The sequence below is a fragment of the Astatotilapia calliptera genome, chromosome 9 (genome assembly GCF_964374335.1).
Source record: "Astatotilapia calliptera chromosome 9, fAstCal68.1, whole genome shotgun sequence".
In the NCBI taxonomy this organism is placed as follows: domain Eukaryota; kingdom Metazoa; phylum Chordata; class Actinopteri; order Cichliformes; family Cichlidae; genus Astatotilapia; species Astatotilapia calliptera.
The window spans coordinates 19,845,487-19,868,752 of NC_137430.1; the positions used below are offsets into that span (position 1 = coordinate 19,845,487).

Here is a 23,266-nt window from a genome sequence, read left to right on the forward strand (position 1 = left end):
AAGTGCTTTCTGATCGATTTTGCAGCATTTGAGCTGAGAATGTCGCCCTGTATGCTTCGCAATTCATCCTGCTGCTTCTGGGAGCAGTCACATCATCAATAAACACTACCGACCCGTTCCACTGCCAGCCATACGTGCCTGAGCCATAACATTGCCTCCATTATGTTTGACAGATGATGTGGTATACTTCAGATCGTGAGCTGTTTCTCTACTTCTTGATACTTTTCCCATCCAGTTATATTGTTAACCTTCATTTCATCTGTCCAAAGATTAAATTGGACTTTTTTAAGGACTGTGCAAACTCTTTAAGATGTTTTCTGGCAAAGTCTAATCTGTCCTTGACTGTAACCTGTGCTTTGCACCTTGTTGTTTAACACTCTGTATTTACATTCCATCACTTGAATTTAGACCTTGACAATGTTACTCCTACTTCCTTGAGCATGTTCTTGACTTTGTTAGACGTTATGAAGTTATTTTTCTTAACCATGGAAATAATTCTGTCATCATGCACTTTAGTTGTCTTCTGTGCTCTTTCAAGCCTTGGCCACTGGTTTTGCTGTCTGATAAGTTTATTATGATTTTTCAGTCTAATGACTGGCCTCCTTCACTTACATTGACATCTCTTTGGGCTTCATATTTAAAATTGCAGTGAAAGGCTATTAGATAAAACTCAACACTTTGCATCCACTTCAGATATTAAGGAAATGGGCCTCAGGTAATCACGAAACTAGTCGTGCCTCTGAAAATGGTGGACTGTATATATAAATGGGTGTAATTCCTAAACAGTTAAAACAAAACATTTGTAAAAACCCCTCGAATTAAAGCTGAAAGTCTGCTTTTCAATTGGCCATTGTTTGTTTAGTGGCAAAACTACAAAAATTCTGACCCCATGATCTGTATGTTGGCTCTCATTAAACCCTCATTACAGTATTTAGACTCAAATGGTAAATGCTGTTGCCCCAAAAAAAAAAAAATCTATAAACTTTGATGTGTCATTCACAAATAACAGGGTTATAGTATAATGCTGCCATGCCAAACTCAACTTGTTTTGAGGAAACATGCTTACTGAAAACACTTTCTTCTTCTTCTTTTTTTTCCTTCTCCAAAGATGCTTCTCTTACACAAGTTGTTTTCACGCTGTATGCAGCTGTACTTGCTATTTGGAGGCAAGCGGGTTGTTGCACATACAGTGTTTTAAAACTAAATGTGATGAATGATCTTAAACTTCCCTCTGATGGTAATTAAGACTCAGACAGCTTCAGACAGTAAATGGACCCTTTGGTATATGCAAAATCTGTAGGGATGCTTCCTCTTGACTCAGCACTTGGGTAATTATAGATCTTAATTACTGGAAACCAGGAAGCAGTATCCCCACTCTAACTGCGTTCATACAGTCATTTCTTTAGATGTTTTGGCTACAGTTCAGACAAAAAGATAAAAACAACACCTGAAAATCTTGATTTCTATTAAATCTATATGCGTATGAAAACGCATAGAAATAACCAAGGTAGCGTAACACCATGTCAACATGTCACATTTTCAGCTGCCGGCTGGATCGTCTTCATTTGATTTCGCCTAATGAATTAACTTAATATATGAATTTAATTTTGCCATCAACTTCCAGAACAAGCAAAATGTCGTCGTCGTCGTTGTTGTTGTGCTGCTGGAAATAGAAAAAAAAAATAAAAATCTGAGCCAGAACTTTTGAAGTATTTGTTTTCATTTATGTGGTTTGACAGTAAATAAAGTTGATTCATTTATTTATTAATTAATGCACAAAAAAAGAGGGGGGGGGGGGGGGACAGAAGAAGAAGAAAAACTACTGCTTTATATCTGCAGCCTTTGTATCTGTGCCAGACTGCTTAGTAGATTAGATGCTTCAAAGCCCTGGCACTACTGCAGTGCTTGCCTTTTGTGAGTATGGCTCTTTTGTGTGCTCTCTCTCATTCGGGGAGAAAGGTTGGTGATGATGTGCTGTCTGTAAGAATGACGGTGATGTGACTGAGGCTTATTTTGTAAGATCTGGATTTTTTCTTTTTTTGACTTGGCTGTATTCAGTGAGTCATAATAAGGTCAGACTTCTTCTCAAATTGTTATTAGCTTGCTGGCTTTTACCTAATGCATTTCCCTCTGTGTGCATCATAGTATATTTACTTAATTTATGGGGGGTTTTTTTAGAAACTAAAAGATGAGGTATTTAAAAATCCTTTAAATGAACACGTAGCAGACACACGCCTGCTCTGTGAAACTTTGTGCTAAGGTGGGGGAGTTGCAAATAGCAGCTGATAAATTGGACTACATGTCCTGGTGGCTCTTGGTACCCTTTGACCGCGCCTGCTGTTTACCCAACAGCCTTCCTCTTTTCCATGCTCTCCACACACATGCTCTCCAGCCTGTCCAGCCACCCCTGACGACTCACTATTTGTTTGTGTGGAGGAATTTACACTCCACTGTGTACAGGGAAACTGTCTCTCTGTGGTTCTGCCAGGGGCTGAACTCCCATCACTGGCCAGCCTCCAGAGGTTTGTTTGGTATTGGTGCAGGGAGTGGAGGGGTCGGGAGGGGCTGGAGGATACATTTACAGCACTGTTCAGCCACCCCTACAGCGTTCAACGGTGGAGTGATCCATGATTACTTGGACGGTGCAGAGTTGTGCAAGGACAACCGCACATTATGAAGAGGTTACAATTAATAGATCGCACCCACCCTGTAGGAAGTAGGATTTCATATTTTGTGTATTCAAGATCAGTGAGCACTGCTGTAGAGGGATGGAGGGGTGGCAGCGAAAGAGGTGGGGAGAGGACAAGCACTTTTAGTTAGCAATATTTCCTCTGTGCCACTGTTGTTTAAAATACAGAGAAAACATATATTGTAACTTTCTAATGTTTGCAGGTAACAGATTAACATTTGATGGGAACATTTTATTGGAGTTGCAATAATTTGATAAGTAGTCATCAGCTGGAATCGCTTTTTTCTTTTGTCCTTTTCAGTCACCACATCCTTTGCTCCACCTTGCGTTGTTGGTTTGAAGAAGGCAGATACATTAATTATGACAGAAACTTGTACAGGATAAATTGGGATACACAGATTTTGCCATTTTATCCTGTACAGAGCTTGAAAATACGCAGATATCTTGAACAAAAACAGCTGGATTATGTTAACTTCATGTCTGTCATGTCATTAGGGAGAGCATTAGTTTTTAATTTGAAAAGAGTTGGGTTTTTTCCTGTAATATGCCCCCTTTTTAAACTTCTATAAACAACAGTCTCAATGAAAACTCCAAACAATGAGGACTTTGTTAATATTTGGGCATAGCTTAATATGAGGGCACTAGAGGTTAGAAAAAGCATACTGGGGGAGTGGGCCAACTCACCACTAACTCCTTCACTTACCAAAGCCTGTTGCAAGAGGAGAATGTGCTACTTGCATTGGCAGGCGTCACTTATACACGAGAGATCTTGTGGAAGCAACCTTGTTTGCGCGTGCTTGGTGCTAAATGAGAGCAGTGAGGGGGCAGTGAAATTACTGCGCACTATACAGGGGAACATTTACATGCTTTTAGTCCTAAAGTATCATGTTATTCAAGATAATGATCACCCACTTGTGTTTAATTTGCCATAAACTTTATTCAGATTGCAATCTACATTTTTTGTTTTATTGTGCATCAGATTAGTAGTAGGCTAAACAGATTTAAGGGTTTAACGTATGCATTACACTGAAAATGTTGTGTATTGCCAGCTAGAGTTTCTGCTCTGTAAGCCCTGGTTTTTCACTTCAGTAATAGAGCAATGTTAAAAAAAAAAAAGAGGGAGAGGAAAAAAAGGGACTTGTCAGGGATGAAGCTCTTAAGGATATGTAAGGTCAAGCAGTCACTGGCTCCGATCAAGCCTGCTTCATGAGAGAGGATCTGCATGAGCGGATTCATAATTGATGAAAAAAACAGTTAAGCCGTACCAAAGAGAATTTGGATGACATGTCGGAGTATAACACGGTTTAACCTTCTTGAACTCTGAAGGAATTTGAGGTAACAGATAAAAGTTATGTTTATTATCCTGTGGTAGCCGTGAATTTTGGATGTGCTGTGCAAAAGGCTTGAGCCACCGTTCTATTTCTTTTTATTTTGCTTCCAAGGAACCAGATTTTCTTGTAGTTTTCAAAGTGGTCTTCAGCAGTAGTTCATTTTCGGTCCAGTCTTTATATCTTTATACTTTATATAAAAACAATAAATAAATGATAAAGATAATTAATACTCTACTGTGAGTAATTTAACCATTAAAAAGTCACCTAACTCAAAGGATTAACCAGTGTTTACACGTAACGGACAACTTCACCAAGAACCAATTTAAACTATCTTTAGACGCTTTGTTACTAGCAGCCTGTCACAAAAACGGCTTATTTCTTTAGTTAATCTATGAAAAAATGCCAAAGATAACAGTTTGACGAGCATAAAACAGCATTAAAAGCCTCATCAGAAATGGTCTCAGTGGATGGGTGGAAGTCAAGAAGCCATTATTAAGGAAATGTAATGGAGAAAAGGCTGAGGTTTGCCAAATTACATAAGAACTGGACTGAAAATCAGAGGCAGCGAGTCTAATGGAGTGATGGAGCCACATTTTTGGTTCGTCCTCAGGCGGTGAAGGCTCTGTCATGGATATATATATATCGGTTATTTCATTACATATAAACTCTATGTGCTTAACACAGAAGATAAAGACATCAAAACCTGTGTATGACAGTGCATTGAGGAAGCAATAACAGAAAAACAAAAACAAATCAATCACAAAACCAATGAAATCCCAAATAAAAGTTACTATAGGACAGTTTCCTCCACTGAGTGGCTTGAATCACCGTTAGAGTCGGGGTAAAGAGTTCAGACATCTGGAAGGAGCTTAAAATAAAAAGGAGATGGCTGATGTGTATCAAACGGTGATTAGGATTTCTCTTTGATGTCTTCTGTTGGAAGTTTTCAGGGCACATATAACTTTTGGAAAACGCCACCATCCGTCGGGAGAGGCTGAAAAACATTGCCGGGGAGATGAACTATGACCCACCTTTGAAAGAATGACCGATCAAGGTATTAATAACTTGTTTTCTTGTGCGTTTCAGGGAGTGGGGCCACAGCTGTGGTTCAAGCAGCCTACTGTATACCACGCAAGGAGAAGGTGGCTATTAAACGCATCAACCTGGAGAAGTGCCAGACCAGCATGGACGAACTCCTGGTAAGACACATGACACTGCTAATTAAATGTATGTCAGACTGAACATTTTTGTGACCTTGTTACCTTTCATGTGTGATCAAAGGCCAGCTACTCCCTTACAGCACAAGATTTCATTTAGGGCTTTGTCTCTGTGATCTGTACATGTGGATGGAGTTAGTTCCACCTCTGCTTTTCATTACTCGTTTTCTCCGAGCCCTCCTCCAATCATCCCTGTCACTTCAAACACTATTCTGATTGTTCTCTGAAGGAGGACTCCACTTATACTGCCAGGAAACTATTAGACCACCACGGGACATCTTCCTCAGGGCTGTATTGGAGCCTTCAATACAATCGTTTGCTGCCGCTCTGAACATTTGCTTTATGACTTGTGGTTCAGATTTTAACGGGAAAGGTAGAGTGATTAATGAAGTTCCTCTGCAGAGAGGGGGGAGGAAAAAAAATAGGATTCTTGCTCGTGGCTCCTGTTCTGGCTTTGTTGATGAAAAGAAGTTTCTCACGCAGCTTATGTATTTGTCTTCTTTTTACCTTTGTTTCCCACTTCATAACAGGAAGATGGTTTGCTGACAGTTCTCCTATTTCAAAGCAGGGCTTTTTAATAGCACACTACTTGGCTTGGACACAATCTAGGCCAAACTGTGTATTAACTGTCAGTAATGTTTTTACAGAGCGTGCACACACACTCCAGATTTCAGGTCTTTCAGGTGATAAATGAGCTGATGTATAGACCAGAAGTCTGCTCTGCTACTCATCCAAGACTCTGTGGGGGGAAAAAAACCTGTGGGAAATGAATATTGTGTAAACCTATATGTGTGCATAGAAGATCACGATAAGAGATTGCTGTTAGCTCACTTGCAATACAACCTGAAAAGGATCCTATCCCCCTGCTAGCCCTCGAAATTCTGGAGGATGAATCAGGGGAGTGTTGCTCCCGGATTCTCGGAGCAGGCAGTCACATGGAATACAGCAAGATCGGATTTCCTGCCTACAGTTTCTCCCCTAGCTCCACATCCAGCTGGGTGCCCAGTTAAAGGATTTACTCTGTGAAAGAGCTGCTTTAAATTAGGATGCAACAAGCGTTTGAAATTCTTCCTTTACACTCTAGATGTAGAAGGCCCTGAAGTTTATAATTGTTACTGCTTTTAAAGAGATGAACGTCTTCCTGTTGAGGTAGTAGCTGATTTTATGCTGCGTGGATGAGTTTTCAGCTTTTAAAGATGTTTAAACTCTGTTTTGCTCATTACGACCTGTGATCGATATTTTAGAGGTGTTAAAAAATATAAATTCCAAAAATTAAAAATTGGTATTTCTGACAACAAGCAGTCTAAATTGAACCATTTCTGAGAACTAGATGACAAAGACTGATTTTTGGTATATTTTGCCTTAGATTTGCAGTAGTTGTGTGTGCACGCTGTAGTGACATCGAGTCACAGTGAATGTGCGTGTGTGTAAGGTCCAGAGTCGCTGATAATGACGTAAACATTGCTTCTATAGTGGCTTCTCTGTGTGTCTGCCATCAGTGTGTTTCTGTGGCACCAGTTTGTGAGCCACCACTGTATTCAGTTGGGGACAATAGCTCATTTATTTTTTGCTCCGTTTCAAGGCCATCGGATACTGCAGATACTGAATAGATCATTCCTTATATAGAGAAAATCTAAGTGGCGTGAAGTGGTACTCTGTTTCCTGGAAAATGTAAACTTATTTCGAAGGCACAAGCTGGTGATCAGCCTGGCGTCATTGCAAATTTTTAGACCCATCACAAGATGGAGAGACGAGGTCGGTGTCACTTCCTTTCATGTTGCATCACTTGTGTCACAAGGTCATTTTAAAGAGCATCTTTGCTTCCCTATTTTACCCACTCGTGGTTTAGAAAAATGATGTGTAATTGGCAACCGCTGCTATTATTGCTCTATATATAAACAGTATAATTTCAGTTAAGGAGAGCAGCAGTTTTATTCTTCCGTCAAAGGAAAATCACCAGTATTGAAATTAAACTGTTTTAGCCAAGTTGGACTTAATTTAATTAAGAATTAAATACATTTTTGTTTAACAAATATCAGGAAAGTACGCAGACTTGCACTCACTGGCCACTTTAAAAGATCTCTGTTCAACTGCATGTTAATGCAAATATGTAATCAGCCACTCAGAGCAATGCAACTCTGCTTTGACCTGATAGGAAGGCGGCAGCAACTTGAATAACCACTTGTTACAACCAAGGTATGCAGCAGCGCATCTCTGAACACAACACATGGCAAACCTTGGAAATGGGCTGTAGCAGGAGAAGACCACCCTGGTGATCAATAGAAGTGTTATAGCTAACTATGTCCAAGCCTTTGTGGGTATACTTTGTGTACCCACTTTCTGATGGCTGCATCAAGTGTGCTAATGTGCCACAGGATAAGCTCAAATAATCTCAAACTGTTTTCTTGAACATGGCAGTGAGTTCACTGTATTCAAATGGCCTCTGCAGTCACCAGACCTCAGTGCAGCAGAGCACCTTTGGGATGTGGTGGAACAGGAGATTCACATCATGGCTCTGTAGCCAAGAAGTCTACAGCAACAGTGTGATGCTATCATGTCAATATGGCCGAGGTAATGAAGTAGCCAGTGGGTGTAAGATAACCTTAACTACATGCAGAGCAGTTGTACCTCCCGGAGGCCCATTGTGAGTCAGGGAAAGACCCCGGGCAGTCTCTTATTGAAAGATTTTAAAAGGAAAAACAAACCTGAAATATGAGAATTTTTGTTGTTGTCATGATATAATCTTTCTGTAGTGTTGAAGAGCGCATGTCGTGTTCAAAATTAAGGACAAATGCAGGCGAATTTTCTGTTAAGTGAGTAAATCCCAACACAGTGCCACACTACCAGGTTAATGTTTGTACCAAAATAATTATGTAATAAAAACAGAGTGACTAAGTGTGTTTTGGTGTCATTTACAAGCCTGCAGCTTCTGTCCTCTGCTGCCTCTCTGGATGTTTCATACACATATATACACAAAACGCTATTTATTTTTTCCCCGCCCACATTTTACCAAGACATGCCGCTGTGCTGCCCAAGCTCTGACCCTGAGCTTTTTGTTTAACTGTAATCATTTAAGCATAACGCTACCCAACCCGTGAACAGTAGCCAATCAAACAATGACAGTAAAGATGACAGTTTTTGCAGTGGCACCAGGATTCTGTCAGTAGCATTAAGCCAGGAAGTGAGGGGTCTCTGAGGAGATGAATCATTTATTACATATAAGCTAATGTACATACTCATGCAGCTTATGAATATCACACAGATGGTCATTAGTGTAGTTGATTCGACATTTTGTCCTATTTAGGATACCGAAGGTGCTTCTTCTAATTTCTTCAATGGCTTAGATATTAAAATTATAATTGTAATCTGGTCCAGGTGAACTTATTTGTTGTGCAGAGGTGTGTCAGCTGTGTGCTTTGCAGGTTAGATGCACTGAATGAAACGGCTCTATGCGCTGGCATGAAGTCATCGTAACACCCAACAAAGGCCAGGGGAAAGACTGGTTGGAGGAAGTAGTTTTGCAATTTTTATGATTTCAGCTTCAGTAATCCCTCAACAGAAAGCATATAGAACATGTGGATGACAATGAGGTCTATCAAAAAAAATGTCTGACAACAGTTAATGGTTAGCACAGTGACTACACTGCTCAATTTAGGTTTAATGTTTTGACCAAGTTCCTTTTATTAAGAGGATTGAAGAAGAATTTCACCTGTTGCATAAAGTACAAAGTCAAGGACATTGTAGTTTATGCAGGTAAAGTATTTGGAAGATACTTGAACTACTTTTAAGACAAAACACAACGAGTGAGCATCAAGTATTGAAGGTTGCACAGTTAAAAATATAAAAATTGTGTTTTGTGTCATGAGAGCATTTCCAGGATCATTGCTGCAGAATGGGTTTACAGCCACCTAATCCTCACAACAAAGAGTCTCCCTTTCTCACATCGTCTGCTGGAAAAGATGAGAACTGCCAACTGCCCGAGTACCATATATCCCCTGTTATCTCATTGTTTTTCTCTGCTGGGGTTACCCTGCCTGGTCCACAGAGCAAAGAAGAGGGAGGGAGAGCCTGTCTCACCCTGATGGGGAAGACGACTCGCATGGTTCACTTTCATTGACAGACTTAAATTTATTCAGCTGCTTGATGATCAAATATAACTTAGTTTAAGAAGCCAAGTGTGGGTATGTGGGCTCACCTGTTGGTTAGTAAACTCAAAACATCTGTGAGGTTTCTCAGTGTCTTTTTTCCTTGTTTATTTATTTATTTTCTGGGAAACTTGGGTACTACTACCCTTTACACTCTGTGTGCATTTAAACATAACATAATTTTTGTGGTCCAGTCACTTTGATGCACGCCTGTAGACTCCCTTATTATTATGTCACTTCACCTTCTTAACCCTCTTTTTGACTTCTAAGGACAACACGGCATCGCTCACCAACCCCAGCAATTCTTAGGCACTAACTGAAGGACCCAGAGTCAATAGTGATGACTCTGCAGCAGATGCTTGCTGCTGCTAATGCACATTGTGTAGCTAAGCATTTATGCTGATTGAATATTTGACTTTGATTGCTTACTCTTTGGCTCACAGGCATCTATTGATTGATACCTTAGCTTGAGTGTTAAGGCTTCTCCTTTAAGCACCTTACGAGGGGGGGAGCAACCTATCAACCCAATACCCTAATGTCGTAATTTTTGATAAAACCCCAAATCATCTTAAAACGTTGTTTGCACCTTTTGTATCAACAGTATATTTATACTAATAATATGTTTATACTTGTTTATACTATATGTTCAGATGAAATGGTGTCTATTCTGAATCAAAATTATTAGCCAATCACCAAGGGTTTTTTTTTTCCTTCAACGTGGCTATTCAGCGTTCTGCAGAAAGCATACATTATTTCTGTTTGCACACAACAACGGAATTATTTTACTTACTTACTTTATTATCAAGCCGTGTCACAAACCTCTGCTTTAATGATGGGCTTTAACTTTGTAATACTCAAAGACTATAATATTAAGTTAAAACTGAGGGTTGTCTTCCATTTTGCACACAGTACAGAAACTTTAGCAAAGGTTTGAGCTGTCGCTTGATAAACCAACCAAATTAAAAATATAATATAATATAAAATGCTTAAATTTCTTTTTATTTCTTTTTTGGACACAAACCAAACTTTTTGTAATTTTTATTATTTACTCAACACTCATACCAGGGTTGAATGGTGTTTCTCTTGCCTTTATCAGCTGTTGTGAAAGCCGATATCAACAGATGAACAACTGGCAGCTGATCATTTTGGCACTATTTAACTTAAAACTAAAAGGATTTTAAAAGTGGTTGGTGGTCTCCTGACACTCTTCTGCTCGAGTGGTTAATAAGAAATAAGTTGCGGTGGCTCTGCAGCTACAGGTTCATTCACTTGCCGAGCCTTCAAAACCTGCGTGAATCAGTGGTTCCACCCGCAAAGTCGGACAGATTTTATTCCTCTGAGGAAGCTTGTCTGTCCTCGAATGAATTTGGGACTGGTGCTGAAGTGATGGATTAGACCTCTGTGCCAGCATTACCTCAGCTCCCTTCTTTACACACACACACACACACACACACACACACACACACACACACACACACACACACACACACACACACACACACACACACACACACACACACACACAGCTTTAAAGCTGTATAAAAGGCTGAGTACAGACTGCGTTGTCTTTTGTTTTTAATCTTTGCAGGGATGTGCATTACACTGACTGTGCCTGTGTCTCTTGTGAATACTGACATCATTAAAATTTTAAGGATCACGCTAAATTGAAAGAATAGCAGCAGCATCAATGTATTTGTCGTGACTGTTCAAGCTTTTCTCATCCTTTTTGGATGAAGTGAAGTTATTATAATTAGCTATTAGGCTCTATTTGTTTTGGTTTTGTTTTTGAGATGAAATCACAAGTAAGATGTATTGAGTCTTATGATAGCTCATCTTAGAGCCGACAACTCTGTTAAGAGCTCTAAAAATGTTTTTCTTGCTCTTCAAATCATCGGTATAGAACCTTTTGGCTCTGAAAATTTCAAGCCATTTTAATGAAGTGTGTGTGTGTGTGTGTGTTAGCAGATTAACATATATTTCATTTTTCTTCCTTTAACAGAAAGAGATTCAGGCCATGAGCCAGTGCCACCACCCCAACATTGTGTCTTATTACACCTCCTTTGTGGTAAAGGATGAGCTGTGGCTGGTTATGAAGCTGCTCAGTGGCGGTAAGTGATGCTCCCCCCCTTATTTATAATCTGTCAACACCTATCAATTTAAATATTTTGATTCCCCTCGGGCAATTATATGTAATCTTGTTCTAGAAAGAAATTACTGTCTGAGAGGAAGATGCAAAGGATCCATTTGTTTGTCCTGCCCACTTAAGTTATGTTATCGGGGTCCACAATTCTTTGGCAAGAGTGTGAGTGTTAGGAAAGCTGGGCTTCTTGCTGTCGGTGATGTTAACTGTGATTGTGGGGAATGTGACAACACTGATCCTCATTGTGTCCCCTGTGAGCTGCAGTTCTTTCCGGGCTTTAATTCAGTACAGTGCTGGAGCTAATGACAGAGCAGAGGTAATAACAACCCACAGGCTGGCGTCATGGCATCCATGTGGCAGTGCTGCAATTAACTAGTGAGAGGAGCGTGAAGAGGAGGCCACCATGGAAGAAGAAAACCTCAGAATACAACTGTTACATCTGGAACTGATTATATTGTTCAGGTTTAATTTCATCAACAACATGTATTTGGGCTTTTCCATCAGGGCTGTGAGGTAGTCGAGATTTTACCTTGGACCTTGCAGAGACAGAAAAGGCATCCAGAGAAATGTGTTTTCTGCCAAACTTTTGTCATCTATGAGAGTAATGAGAGTGATGGTGATTTGTTTACAGTGATGCAGAGACCACTCATCTGCCTCTTCAACCTGCTTTCCATCTCAAACACTTAGCTGTTCAAGCACAAATGTACACAAACACACTAACATACTAAACATTTACACTCCCTTGGTACTCCAGTCCCCCTGTGTAAACAGCGTCCCACTGTAACGGATAGTGCCCAGGTGGCGTGCTTGGCGCACTCAGATACTCGAGTCAGGAGTCCCTTGGCAGCCGTCTTGCAGCTGTGCCCAGAGCACTGTGCCCGCCAAGCGACGCTTAAGCAAACGGCCAGCTTCACAGCAGGAGCAGACACCACTCAAGATGGGCTCTCTCGTTCCCCTTATCCCAGTTTAACAGAAGGCCTTGATGTTGGGTTTTATTGTGCAGAGTAATTAAATGATGGCCATGGCGACGTCTGCCATGGAGACGGACCTGAAATGAGGTCGAGTTTATAGACCATCACTCCACAGGCAGAGCATACCAGCCCAGAGGAAGGCAAGCTTCTGTCTGCAGCTGCTGTGGCTTGATGGAGCGTAAGAAACCCTCCACCCTACAGCTCCACCCTGATTTCTTTCTTATGCTTCTGGAAGACTGATGACAGCTCAACAATCGGTTAGATAAACACTGGACATGTTTTGGATATTTTTTTAAAGACATTTTAAACAGTTTTTGGCTAAAAAGTCAAGTTCGTCAGGTGTCATTGCTAGTAGAGAAAAATGTTGTTTTACATACTGCAGCACCTATTCACACTTTCAGACATAATTTATGTTTTCTGAAACTATAACATTAAGAATAAGATGATTTCTGACTATTGCTTATGTTGACTAACACAAAAGGAACTCTAAACTGAGGGTACTTTTAGCTATGGAATAACTTGGTTACTTTAACTATCTTACAGTTAGAATTATAATGGTGTGAGACTGATAATACAGACAAATGTAATCAGCCTCTCAAGTGAGTCTCTTATCCTGCTGACAAACTCCACGGTCCCCTTCTTGGACTGCAGGTGGTGATTATAGTTTTTGTTCTCTGCAGCGTCAGGCAGCAGAGCCCATGAACCAGTTCTCCACCTGTGCAGTTTCTGATTAGTGCTGCCTGGCTGTCCGTACTAGTGCCCGACCACATTAACAGACACTAAAGTTTGTCTGACTACAGGAGAGGATGCTGTCTGAACAAGCAGCTGAATAATATTGAGGACCTCTTTGATAGGAGCTTGGCCAATAAGGCAATAACTTAAACCAGAAAGAGCTGGGCCTAGCTGGTTAGCTTAACTTTATTCATGTGTGTCTCTTAGGTAGGTGAAAATGAAAATGCAGAACATCTGGGACTGAATGCCTTTGGAAAATCTGTGTATGGGAAAAGGGTACTGGAAACTATAAGAGACCTGTTGAAGTAGACACTAATCTCAGTAAGTCGTCGAGATCATAGACGGTGATTTGGAGAATGTAAAAGCCAACGAGCACAGAAGCAGAAAAAATTAGATCACTAAAAGTAGTTTGTAAATTGAAGTCAGTTCTTAGAAACCTTTAGAACCTTTTGAATGCCAAGTGTCTGACTTGGCATGTTCAAGTGCCATTTAGGGGTTTTCTACTCCTAACTGGCAACACGCCTGAGGACTAGCATGTGCTACTGGGATAAGAGTGGCACGCTGTTAGCCACCTTTTGATAAGTAGTAAGTTGGTGATGATGCTTCTTTAGTATATGTGCCACAGTGTTGTAGATTTAATGTTCCCTTTAATGTATTTGAGGTCTAACCCTAACACAGGACGGATCTCTTATCTGACTCTCCCATTCAAGGCTTAACTTGCAGAGTTGAGTTTCAAAGTAGGTGCGCTGCAGGCATAGTTTTTCAGGAAATTCCTGTTCTGAATGTGACATGTGAAGGACTGTTTCATTACAGCGTCGCTTAAGCTGTCACTGACTCAACTCTCAACGAAGATACATCTTCGGAAACCCACAGGGATGGAGTGAGTCGTGCCAAAGCAAGAAAAGGAATGCGTTTCCAGATCAAACGGCAACTTTTCCCGGCCAACTGTACCTGCGCTGCTGCTGAGCTCAATGCACTGCCACCCAAAGTAGAGCCCGGCTGACAGCAGATATGATTGAATTTAGCACATGAAAAAGCTCTGCCGAGTTCGGAGCCGGTGGATTTCTCAGATCGTAGTGTGGTCCTCAGCTGCTGCTAAAAGCTGATGGGGAGCTTTTCGAGGCGTCTCCAGGTTCACGTAGAGAAGACTATGAAATCCAACCCTCCTAAAATTTTGCATCTTATTAAAAGTTTCTGACAGGCTTCTTTCAGTCTGAACCAGTAACCATATTTTTACACCACCCTTGCCTTGCTGCAACCCCTCCCATATGCTGTCGTCACTTTCTTCCTCCAACTTTACTTGGCATTCCCCATTGGCCTTTAGCACAGTTGGCAACAGCTCTCACTTCCCCATACCCCTCCTCCCCCTTTTTTACTCTCTCATCCTCTCTAGATCTCTAAGTTCCTGCTCTGATCATAAGAATACTCTTCAAAGGTGACGTTCATAGATAAAGCAGAGAAATGGAAAAGTGCTGCCGCTTAGTCACTAAAAATGTGCATGAATGTAATTGAAATAATTATTTTTGCAGTGTTTATATTCTCCACAGTGCACTCCACTGTGAAGGCTTAATTTATTCCATGTGATTTGTAAGAACTCGTCCTCTGGATTTCTAACCTATCAGGTGTCTTTCCCATGCAGAATGAACCTTTGGACTGTTAACCTGTCAGTCATTGTCAGTTTGCTAAAACAACCTAATGAGGCATGAAGAGTTCAATCAGATGAATCTGAAAGAGGCTGACAAGGCTGGCATTTAGTAATCCTCCAAAGCCTGCATCATGCTGTGTGTGTTTGCACTTGCGGGACCTTTTCCTCGGGCCACTTTAGTTTAAAAGAGACTTGTCAGCAGCCTTGCCAGGCAGTGGGATTCTTGCACAATTCATGAGATCACAATCACAAGAGAATCAATCTCTCCAGATTTCAAGCTATTCACTTGTAGCCAAGCAGTCAGTTACTCACCAAGCAGTGTTCCATGAGAAACTACTGGCCAACACCTGAAACATGCAGCTCTGAGCATGTTATAAGTGAGATATAATAGCTGGTTTGTCCAGTCACTTGCCAAGCAGTTCTGTGAACGTGCTTTCCTGCAAGAATCTTTTTTAAGGTGCAAGTTTTCTTTACAAAAACAGCAACAGTTGCCTAAAGAGATGCGATCAGCGCAGACAGTCGCACAGACGGTGCTCGAGGCCCTTGCGACCGATCAGTTTAAAGTTAGCCCACTGTATGGAGTGATAGAGAACTTGTACAATCATCCAACCACCTGTCAAGTATTGTTTTGAATGTATGTGGTGGTTTTTCTTTCCTCTGTAAAAAACCATCAGGTACCATAGGAGATTATTGATATTTGACATCTTTAACAAATAAATTAGATCAGCTGAAGTAAATGGACCGCTACTTATAAATTGCTTTTCTACTGTAACTGCACTCAAAGCACTTTTTTACTACAGCCCAATCAAATGCACTCATCCTCATACAAGTGCTTTTTTAAATACTTAAGTGCTTTGTCTAACATTTGCACACACATTCGCACAGGGGGTAACCAGCTTGCCCAGGAATACTTCAACAAGCAGACTGGGGAATTGATCCTTTGGATTGGTAGACCCTCCCACTCTACCTACTGAGCCTCAACAGCCCTGTTAGTGGACTTTAGAGGTTCTGGTCGGTGTGTGTTCTGAAATAAAGACTTTTAGTAATGATCTTTTAATCTACCTCTTGGCAAGAAAGTGAAATACTACATTGCCTTATAATAAAGTGATGCTTTTATTTAATAGTATAAAGATCAAGTGGAGTCATGACTTTTCAAATTCTCTTGCGTAAAAAGCCTGTAAGGTCTGCCACATTAGCTTCATAATCATCCTATTATTCATCTGCTAGCTCATTTGGACTACATAACCCCTGATTTGGATTTGGCTCTGTTCACCTAGCCTCCTTTTCCGCAAAGCTTCCCTCATTGTCAGCTGTCACCTCTTTCCTTCTCTCCTCCATCGAGCCATTTCACATATGGAGATGGAAAACAGACTGAGCAGAAGCTCTGCGAGAGGAAGGAAACTATCTACGAAGGAGGGGAGAAAAAATCAAACCGGCTGCCTTTTCTCAATGAGCTTCAAAGAGCCGTCACATCAGAGAAGCTGCACTCTTCTTTTACTCTCCCAGTTCACTCCTTCACATGCTCACGTACACACCTATTATTTCACACTCAAACACACATCTAGGATGCATTTCCTGCTGATCCTCATGTGTTTTTCTTCCTTGAATTTTCGTTGTTTCATTCCCTCAGCGCTGAATCACATTTTCTGCTTTGCACCGTCACTGCGCGATAAACCCGTTGAACTCATCGCCTCTCCCTCGCTCCCCTCTTCCTCTGCCTTTCTGTCTCGCTGTGTGTACGACTCTGTAATAACACTGTCTAGTCTCAGGTGGCCCATCATCCTCGGCTCCTCTGGGGTAATGCAGCGAGTGCTCGACTAAGTGCCGCAGGCGAAGACATCCTGAAATGATTGAGCAAATAAATATCTTTGCACCTCTAGTCTGGCATTGTTTGTTAAAACACAATCAATTTAACCTGGAATTGTCATGAGCCGTCGCCAGACCTTAAAGGGACCTTTTTCCAGCTTCTGTTTTAGAGTTGCAGGGACAGATGCACAGTGTGGCTGTGTGACGTTTGTGTCTCGCTGCAGCACAATAAAGGTTGTCAGGCAAGTGGCTTTCTTTTCGCTTCTCTGCTTTGTTACCACTCACCAGTGTCGCCCAATTTTCTGTCACACAGAATGCAAATAACTCGACCTCTTTTCAGAGAGGTATTTGGTTTTTTTTGTGTGTTTTTTCTTTTTTTATTTTGTGGAAAGCTGCACAAAGGAGCTTGTATACTGACAGCAGTCAGTTATAGCACTCTTTTATGTAACAGGAGCAAAGCAGTTGGAGACACAGTGACCTGTCTTTTTTGCTCTAATCAGGGCAGGTCAGTTAACACAGCTACTCTGGTTCTCCATTCACTGAAGACAAAAACAACTGTTTGACTCGTACCCTCAAATGATGACATATCCCCCCCCCCATGTGGATTTTGATCCATTTCCAACGCATTCACGTCAGGTTGTGCTTAGTTTTGTCCCCTTTCATATAAGATCAATAATCAAGACTCAAATCACTGAGCTGTGCTGAAATTGATCTTGAAATGTTCTGTAATTACTTGCATCTCTGAAAATATTCTCTGCATATTTTCTGCACATGCTGTACATATGGTGTTTACTTATTGTGATTTGCTGGCCTTTTTTCCAGCACCAATGTGGGGCCGTATTTAGTTGTACTGTTGTACAAAGTATGACTGTGCTATGGCAATAAATAGTTAAAGTTATAATGTGATACTTTACACTTTCATCAGAAATTCAAGCGTAGCTGCTGTTTTCTTATTTGATCTTAAAAATCCTAGCACAGTAGGGATTCTTCTAAAGGTTGGGCTTACCCTTTGGTTATTAATGTTCTGGCTTGTTCCAGTCTCCCTCCATTTCCCCATCTATTGTTTGTTTTGCCATTGCCAAATTAAAAGGTCATGGAGCTGTTTATGGTTAAAGTGCTCTATTTTAACAAAGCTGAATGATTTGTTTTTTCCTTTAATTAAATCAGTTTTACTGGAGCCGGGAGAAAGATCCTTGTGTACCCCAAAATCTAATTTGTCCAAACAATGTAAGATTATACTTTGAGTTATCTTGACTGAATGTCTGCCAATCCATGAGGAAGTATGTGTTTTCATAAAAAGGATTTGGTTTGGAGTAGACTTAACAAATGGTACACGCTGGCCTGCGGTGACTCTGGATCATCATTTACAACGAGAAACGATTTTTCTGACCAGTCTGAACATTGTTGAAAACTGATTGTTAGCAGTAAAGTAAAATGAAGAGTTGCAATGTTTTTGCTTTCCAGGCTCAGTGCTGGATGTGATCAAGCATATCATCTCACGAGGGGAGCACAAGACCGGCGTCCTGGATGAGGCCAGCATAGCCACAGTGTTGAGAGATGTTCTTGAGGGCCTGGAGTACCTACACAAGAACGGACAGATCCACAGGTAACCAGGCCTGTTGTGCTTGAGGGTTTATTGAGCAGAAACGCAGCCCCTGATATTCTCTCCTCTGTCGCTAATAGTGTCATGCTAATAATATGCCTGCTTTGCTACCCTAGGACATTATGTTTTTATGCTGGGCAGTTTGTATTTGTATTGAAGCATATGTGTGAATATGTGTGTAACTGCAACATTAAATCACATCATGCTGTTTGCATAGAAGAGATTCCTGTATAAATTTATGGTAGGCCACCAAAACTTTATGTTTTTGACATGCAGATTTAATTATTAGTCCTTAATATTAATGAATACATAAATCAAGCTCAGACGTCTTTCCTTAAAAGCCATGGTAATGGCTGCTCTTACTGGGCTCATTAAAGGTTTTTATAATGGACTATATCAATCACACATGTGTAGTAGAGCTGTTCTGGTTTAAGTTTCTTAAAGAAACAGAAAAACAAACGTAATAAAAAAACAGGCCTAAACTTTGACTTAAAGTATATTAATAAAATTTTAAACAGCCATAGCTGAATTTTGTGTGAGATGATTAAGGGGGTTAAAATATTAATAAAAAAAAATTAAGGTTGTGCAAATCTGGTAATTGAACTCAATGAAGTCATTTCTCATAATATAACAATATTGCTAGAGCCTGCTATCCTCGTGCTTTGTTTTTGTTTTTTAAACCACAAGTGGCACAAGTTTATGCCCCTTCTCCATCATCATGGATTTCCAAGCTAATGGGCTGTTCAGAGTCTTTGTACACTGCACTGTCTGAGGTAGCTAGGAAGAGAAAACTTAAACTTGCAAATGCTAGTTCTGTTTCCATAAACACGCAGATGGTAACTGATCTCAGAGCATGCTAGTCTTCCCATCGATCTTCCATCAAAGACCAGAGGTTTATCCACAAGGGGCATGAATAAAGAACCAGAAAAAGCTGGTGACATCACAGCTTGCCCAGCTCCAGCCTTTGTAAATCGGACACTGCCATGAAAATGACACATGCTACAGATTCCAGTGGCTCATACTCAAATAGTTAAATTAATAGCCACCAACTGATATAAATACAGATATAAATATAAAAAATATATTTATATCTACATTGATTAAATAGTTTGTTAAAGGTTGCAGCCACCTGCTGGTTGAACCTTCTGTTTTGAGGGGCAGCCAATCAGGAGAAAGTTTTCTAAGTATGGCATATGAGTTGAAATGGTTTCTTTCCCACAGGATAAACAGATATGCTACAATAAGGTCCAGTGCTTTAAGATAAAGAATCATTTTGAACTTGCTTGATTTTGTTTTAAGAAAATGATATGTTAGTGGTTTGTATCAGATTAGTCATCAGATGAGGCATTTGACTGCGCACTAGTAATGGACACATTCACTTCTGAAGGTCAGGGTCATTGTTATGTATATTGTGACGTGGCAATACTTCACCAGTGGGATGCAACAAATGGGGGGGGAAGCAGCAATGATTGCTTTGTGGCTTACCACTTAAGAATGATTGTGAATGAAAATCAGTCTGTTCAATTTAGATGTATCATCTTAGTTTAAAAACTGTGAAGGCGTAATCACTGTGTTTTTAATAGGTGCTGAAAAGCATCTGAAAGCAGACTCACAGCTTTCACAGGCTAATGATGATAAAGAGTTTCTCTATGAATATGCAAGTTAAATGTGTCAATGACAGATTTGCATGCCACAGGAAATACCAAAAGCTCCCCTTTAAGCCAGTTCAAGACCTAGCTAAGTCCCTGCACTCAGGCTGTTATAATGAACTCTAAGCCACCATAATATTTCCTACGTATGTAATATTCATTGCTCACTTATTCACACTCCTCTGTTCTCCCACCGGCATTCGCTTAGCCTTGGTCAGGCTACGTGCGTAAATAATGCATAGCTTTTTGCCATGGATAAGTGCTCAGCAGTAATCAGAGTAGAATGCCAATGAGAAACGGAGAGAGGCTTGTTCGACCATGAGCTCGGATGAGGAATGTATTGTCAACAGCTGTGTAGCTGAACTAATAGACAATGATATCATCAGCTCATTAAGCTGCTAATTAGAAAAATACTCTGTCATATAGAAACTACAGATGGAGGTAAAAGGACTTACAATAAACACTGTTTAAATTAATGTGTTAATTAAAAGAAAACTCCACCGCAGCGGTGCCTCTGCTGCAGGATGCAAGTGTCAACTTTCAGCATAATCTGACAGGGTTATCAGTCAGTGCCAGAGAGGGGAAAATGTTTTTGCCTTTTTTACTGGTGTCTGTTGGAAGGAGACAATATAGAATCGCGACTAGATCGTTAATCCTCCACGTCACTCCAGCCCTGGACTGCAAGGTGTGATTTGTGAGAATGAAAATGTAACGTAACTCCAGCGTTGAAAGTTCTTGACGTGAAGAGAGTAAAGGGTGACGAGTTGACGAGCGCTTGCTGATGTAAATATCCACATACGGCCCTGTTTTCACCCCGTGTAAGCTGGATCATATGAGTCGGTGCCTCGGGGCAGGGGTGAGGAAAGAGTCAAGGGGCTGAGGCTTTATGAGACAGGAGGGGAAAACAGAAAGTGTCACATGATACGTTCCATGCAGGCCAGGACTGCAGGAAAGCAATTAGAGTCTTACGACCTGAGCTGTGGGCTGAAGCGGAGACATTTATCACAAGACGGTGAATTGCTTCACCTTCTCATTCACAGCAGTCTGAAAAGTCCCTGATTCAAAGGTGACACTTGTCCTCTAATTTTAACAGCATTCAGTCACCAAACACATAAGAGAAGAATAAAACTTGTGCTTGACTTTTTTCCAAGTTGATTTGTTGGAGTTCAGTAGCTAAAGCCTCCTGGGCAGCAGCGATCTTACTGTTGTGGTGAGCTCTTGGTGTTACGCATCTCTTAAACTTCACTAATGAGGTACATGAGAGGGCTTTGCCGAGCGAATGACTCACTGCGTGGTTTGGGTATGATTAAGTCATGGTGGTCTCTGGTTTGATTTCAAATACAATGTGAAATTCAGGGATATGGAAACGGCAATTAAAGTGGATGCAGAAGAAAAATCATTTTGTTGGGATGATGGTATTCTGGAAAGAGGGGAGGATGGAAAAATCTGCAGAAGACCCACAAGGCACCTAATAAACCTTCTTTTTACTGCCCTGTTAGGGCCACTGTGTGCCTGGCACCGGGATGTAATGTCATAGGAGGTGACCTGGTGGAGATGCAAGGTGCACAGTCTGCCAGATGAGAATGATAAATCTTCTTGACAGTTTCATACCATGGCTGTTCCCACCTGACTATTGCCCGGCTATAATTTCAGCAGGTCATAAATGTGAAAACACCACATGTATCTTGTTCACCATTTAGTATCTTTTGCTCAGATAACACCTTTTAAATTCTGGAAACATTTTAGAATTTGGTTACACTGCATATAAGGGGGCGAAACACTCTACTGAACATATGTCTCGATAACTCTAAGAGTTCATTTTTTTTTCTCTTTAAATTTACTCCCCCCACCCCATATCTGCTCCAGTATTTCTTTGAACTTGCATGGTGCATTGTGTCACCAGCTCCTCTCTCCTCCTCCTCCTCCTTTTCCTTTCCTGTGAATCTTAATGACTGGCCACACTCTGCAGCCCCTTTTCTCAGAGCATCACAATCTACTGCAGTGAACCACAGCCTACACAGTTCCTGAATGAATGCAGGAGGTTCAATTAGATCGTCTTCATCACGCTTTGTGAATGATGGAGAGCTTCACGTGTTTTTCTTTCACAGCAGAGCGTGTTATAAGTGAAAATCCTCATACAAAATTATTTTCGAGGGATTATTTGTTTTCGGTCAATTTCAACACGCTGAACAGGAGCATGTCACGACTGCAGTGGTGATGATGATGTCATATATGGAAATGTAGATGCTGAAGTCACTCTGAGGACATGAGAGAATCATTGCTAACATTACGGTTTCTTTATAAAAGAAGCATTAAAGTTAGGACTGATGTACCTTGAAAAGAAGCTGTTTTGAGAAACAAAGAGTATTTGTCCATTGGTATCAATACATCAACAGTGTTTTTTTTGTTTCATTTTTTCCCCTGTTTGAAATACCTAAGCAGCTGTATAATATTACAGTCACACAAGGAAAAACAGTGGTTAGTGGTTGGAGAGCTAAATTATTGCAATCATGTGTAATAAACGTGCAGTCTCCTTGCCTTTTGAAATTGTTGCTTTGAAGACAGGGACCAGGTCTGCGATCAGTAACGGTCAGTTGTTGTCTTCAAAGTGACTTTGGTGCATCAATACTGCGATAAACTGGCACTAACACTGACTCAATCTGCTCTTAATTTGCAGTTGAATGTGTTGAAATTGGGAAATTACATGCAATCTGTTTGTGATTAACTATGATAAATTGCAAATTTGTTGTTGTCTGCATGCAGAGAAATCCACATTAACTCCTTACATTCAACCAGAACCTCACAGATTTAAGACAAATTCAAAAATTCTGCAAAATGACATTGCATGGCAAGGCATGGTTGCCCTTGTTTTTATGTAATAACTGGTTGCCACCTGGTTTTATTGAGTCGAGTCCCCTGTTGTAAAGAGACACAATGCAGACGAGTTTGATTCACTGGGACATAATGACTCAGATTGCAACTTCTTGCGGCCCTCAAGTACTTCTTTAAAATTTTCCAATCCTCCAATTTTGAATCCTGATAACTTTTTTCCCTTGTTGCCTCCAGCAGGTTGAAATTTTAATGTCCAGTGAAATGTCAAAACAGTTAGGCGACGTTAATGGCTACATATAATTTAATGTCACGTGGAAAGAACCATTTAAAAAAAAAAAAAACTGCTTAAAAACCCACCTTATTTTAATATAAGGAAGTACAAGTAAAAATGTAATCTAATTCAAATATAGTTTTTGAACTAAACACCTCTGTTTTGCTTCTTAGGTCAGTCCTGTCTGCTTTAGCTGTAGTCTGTTTTTTAACTCAGATTAGCAAATGTAGCATGC

The 23,266-nt window shown here is 40.6% G+C and overlaps 1 protein-coding gene across 2 annotated transcripts in view; it reads left to right on the plus strand.

Moving 5' to 3' along the window:
* The window catches only part of oxsr1b (oxidative stress responsive kinase 1b), a 43,969-nt gene that overhangs the window by 3,860 nt on the left and 16,843 nt on the right, over positions 1-23,266 (plus strand). For both annotated transcript variants that reach the window (XM_080306020.1, XM_026179642.2), the window contains exons 2-4: positions 5,107-5,219; positions 11,382-11,490; positions 18,141-18,282. In XM_080306020.1, coding sequence (XP_080162146.1) covers positions 5,107-5,219; positions 11,382-11,490; positions 18,141-18,282 — 364 coding nt within the window. The remainder of the gene's footprint in view (positions 1-5,106; positions 5,220-11,381; positions 11,491-18,140; positions 18,283-23,266) is intronic.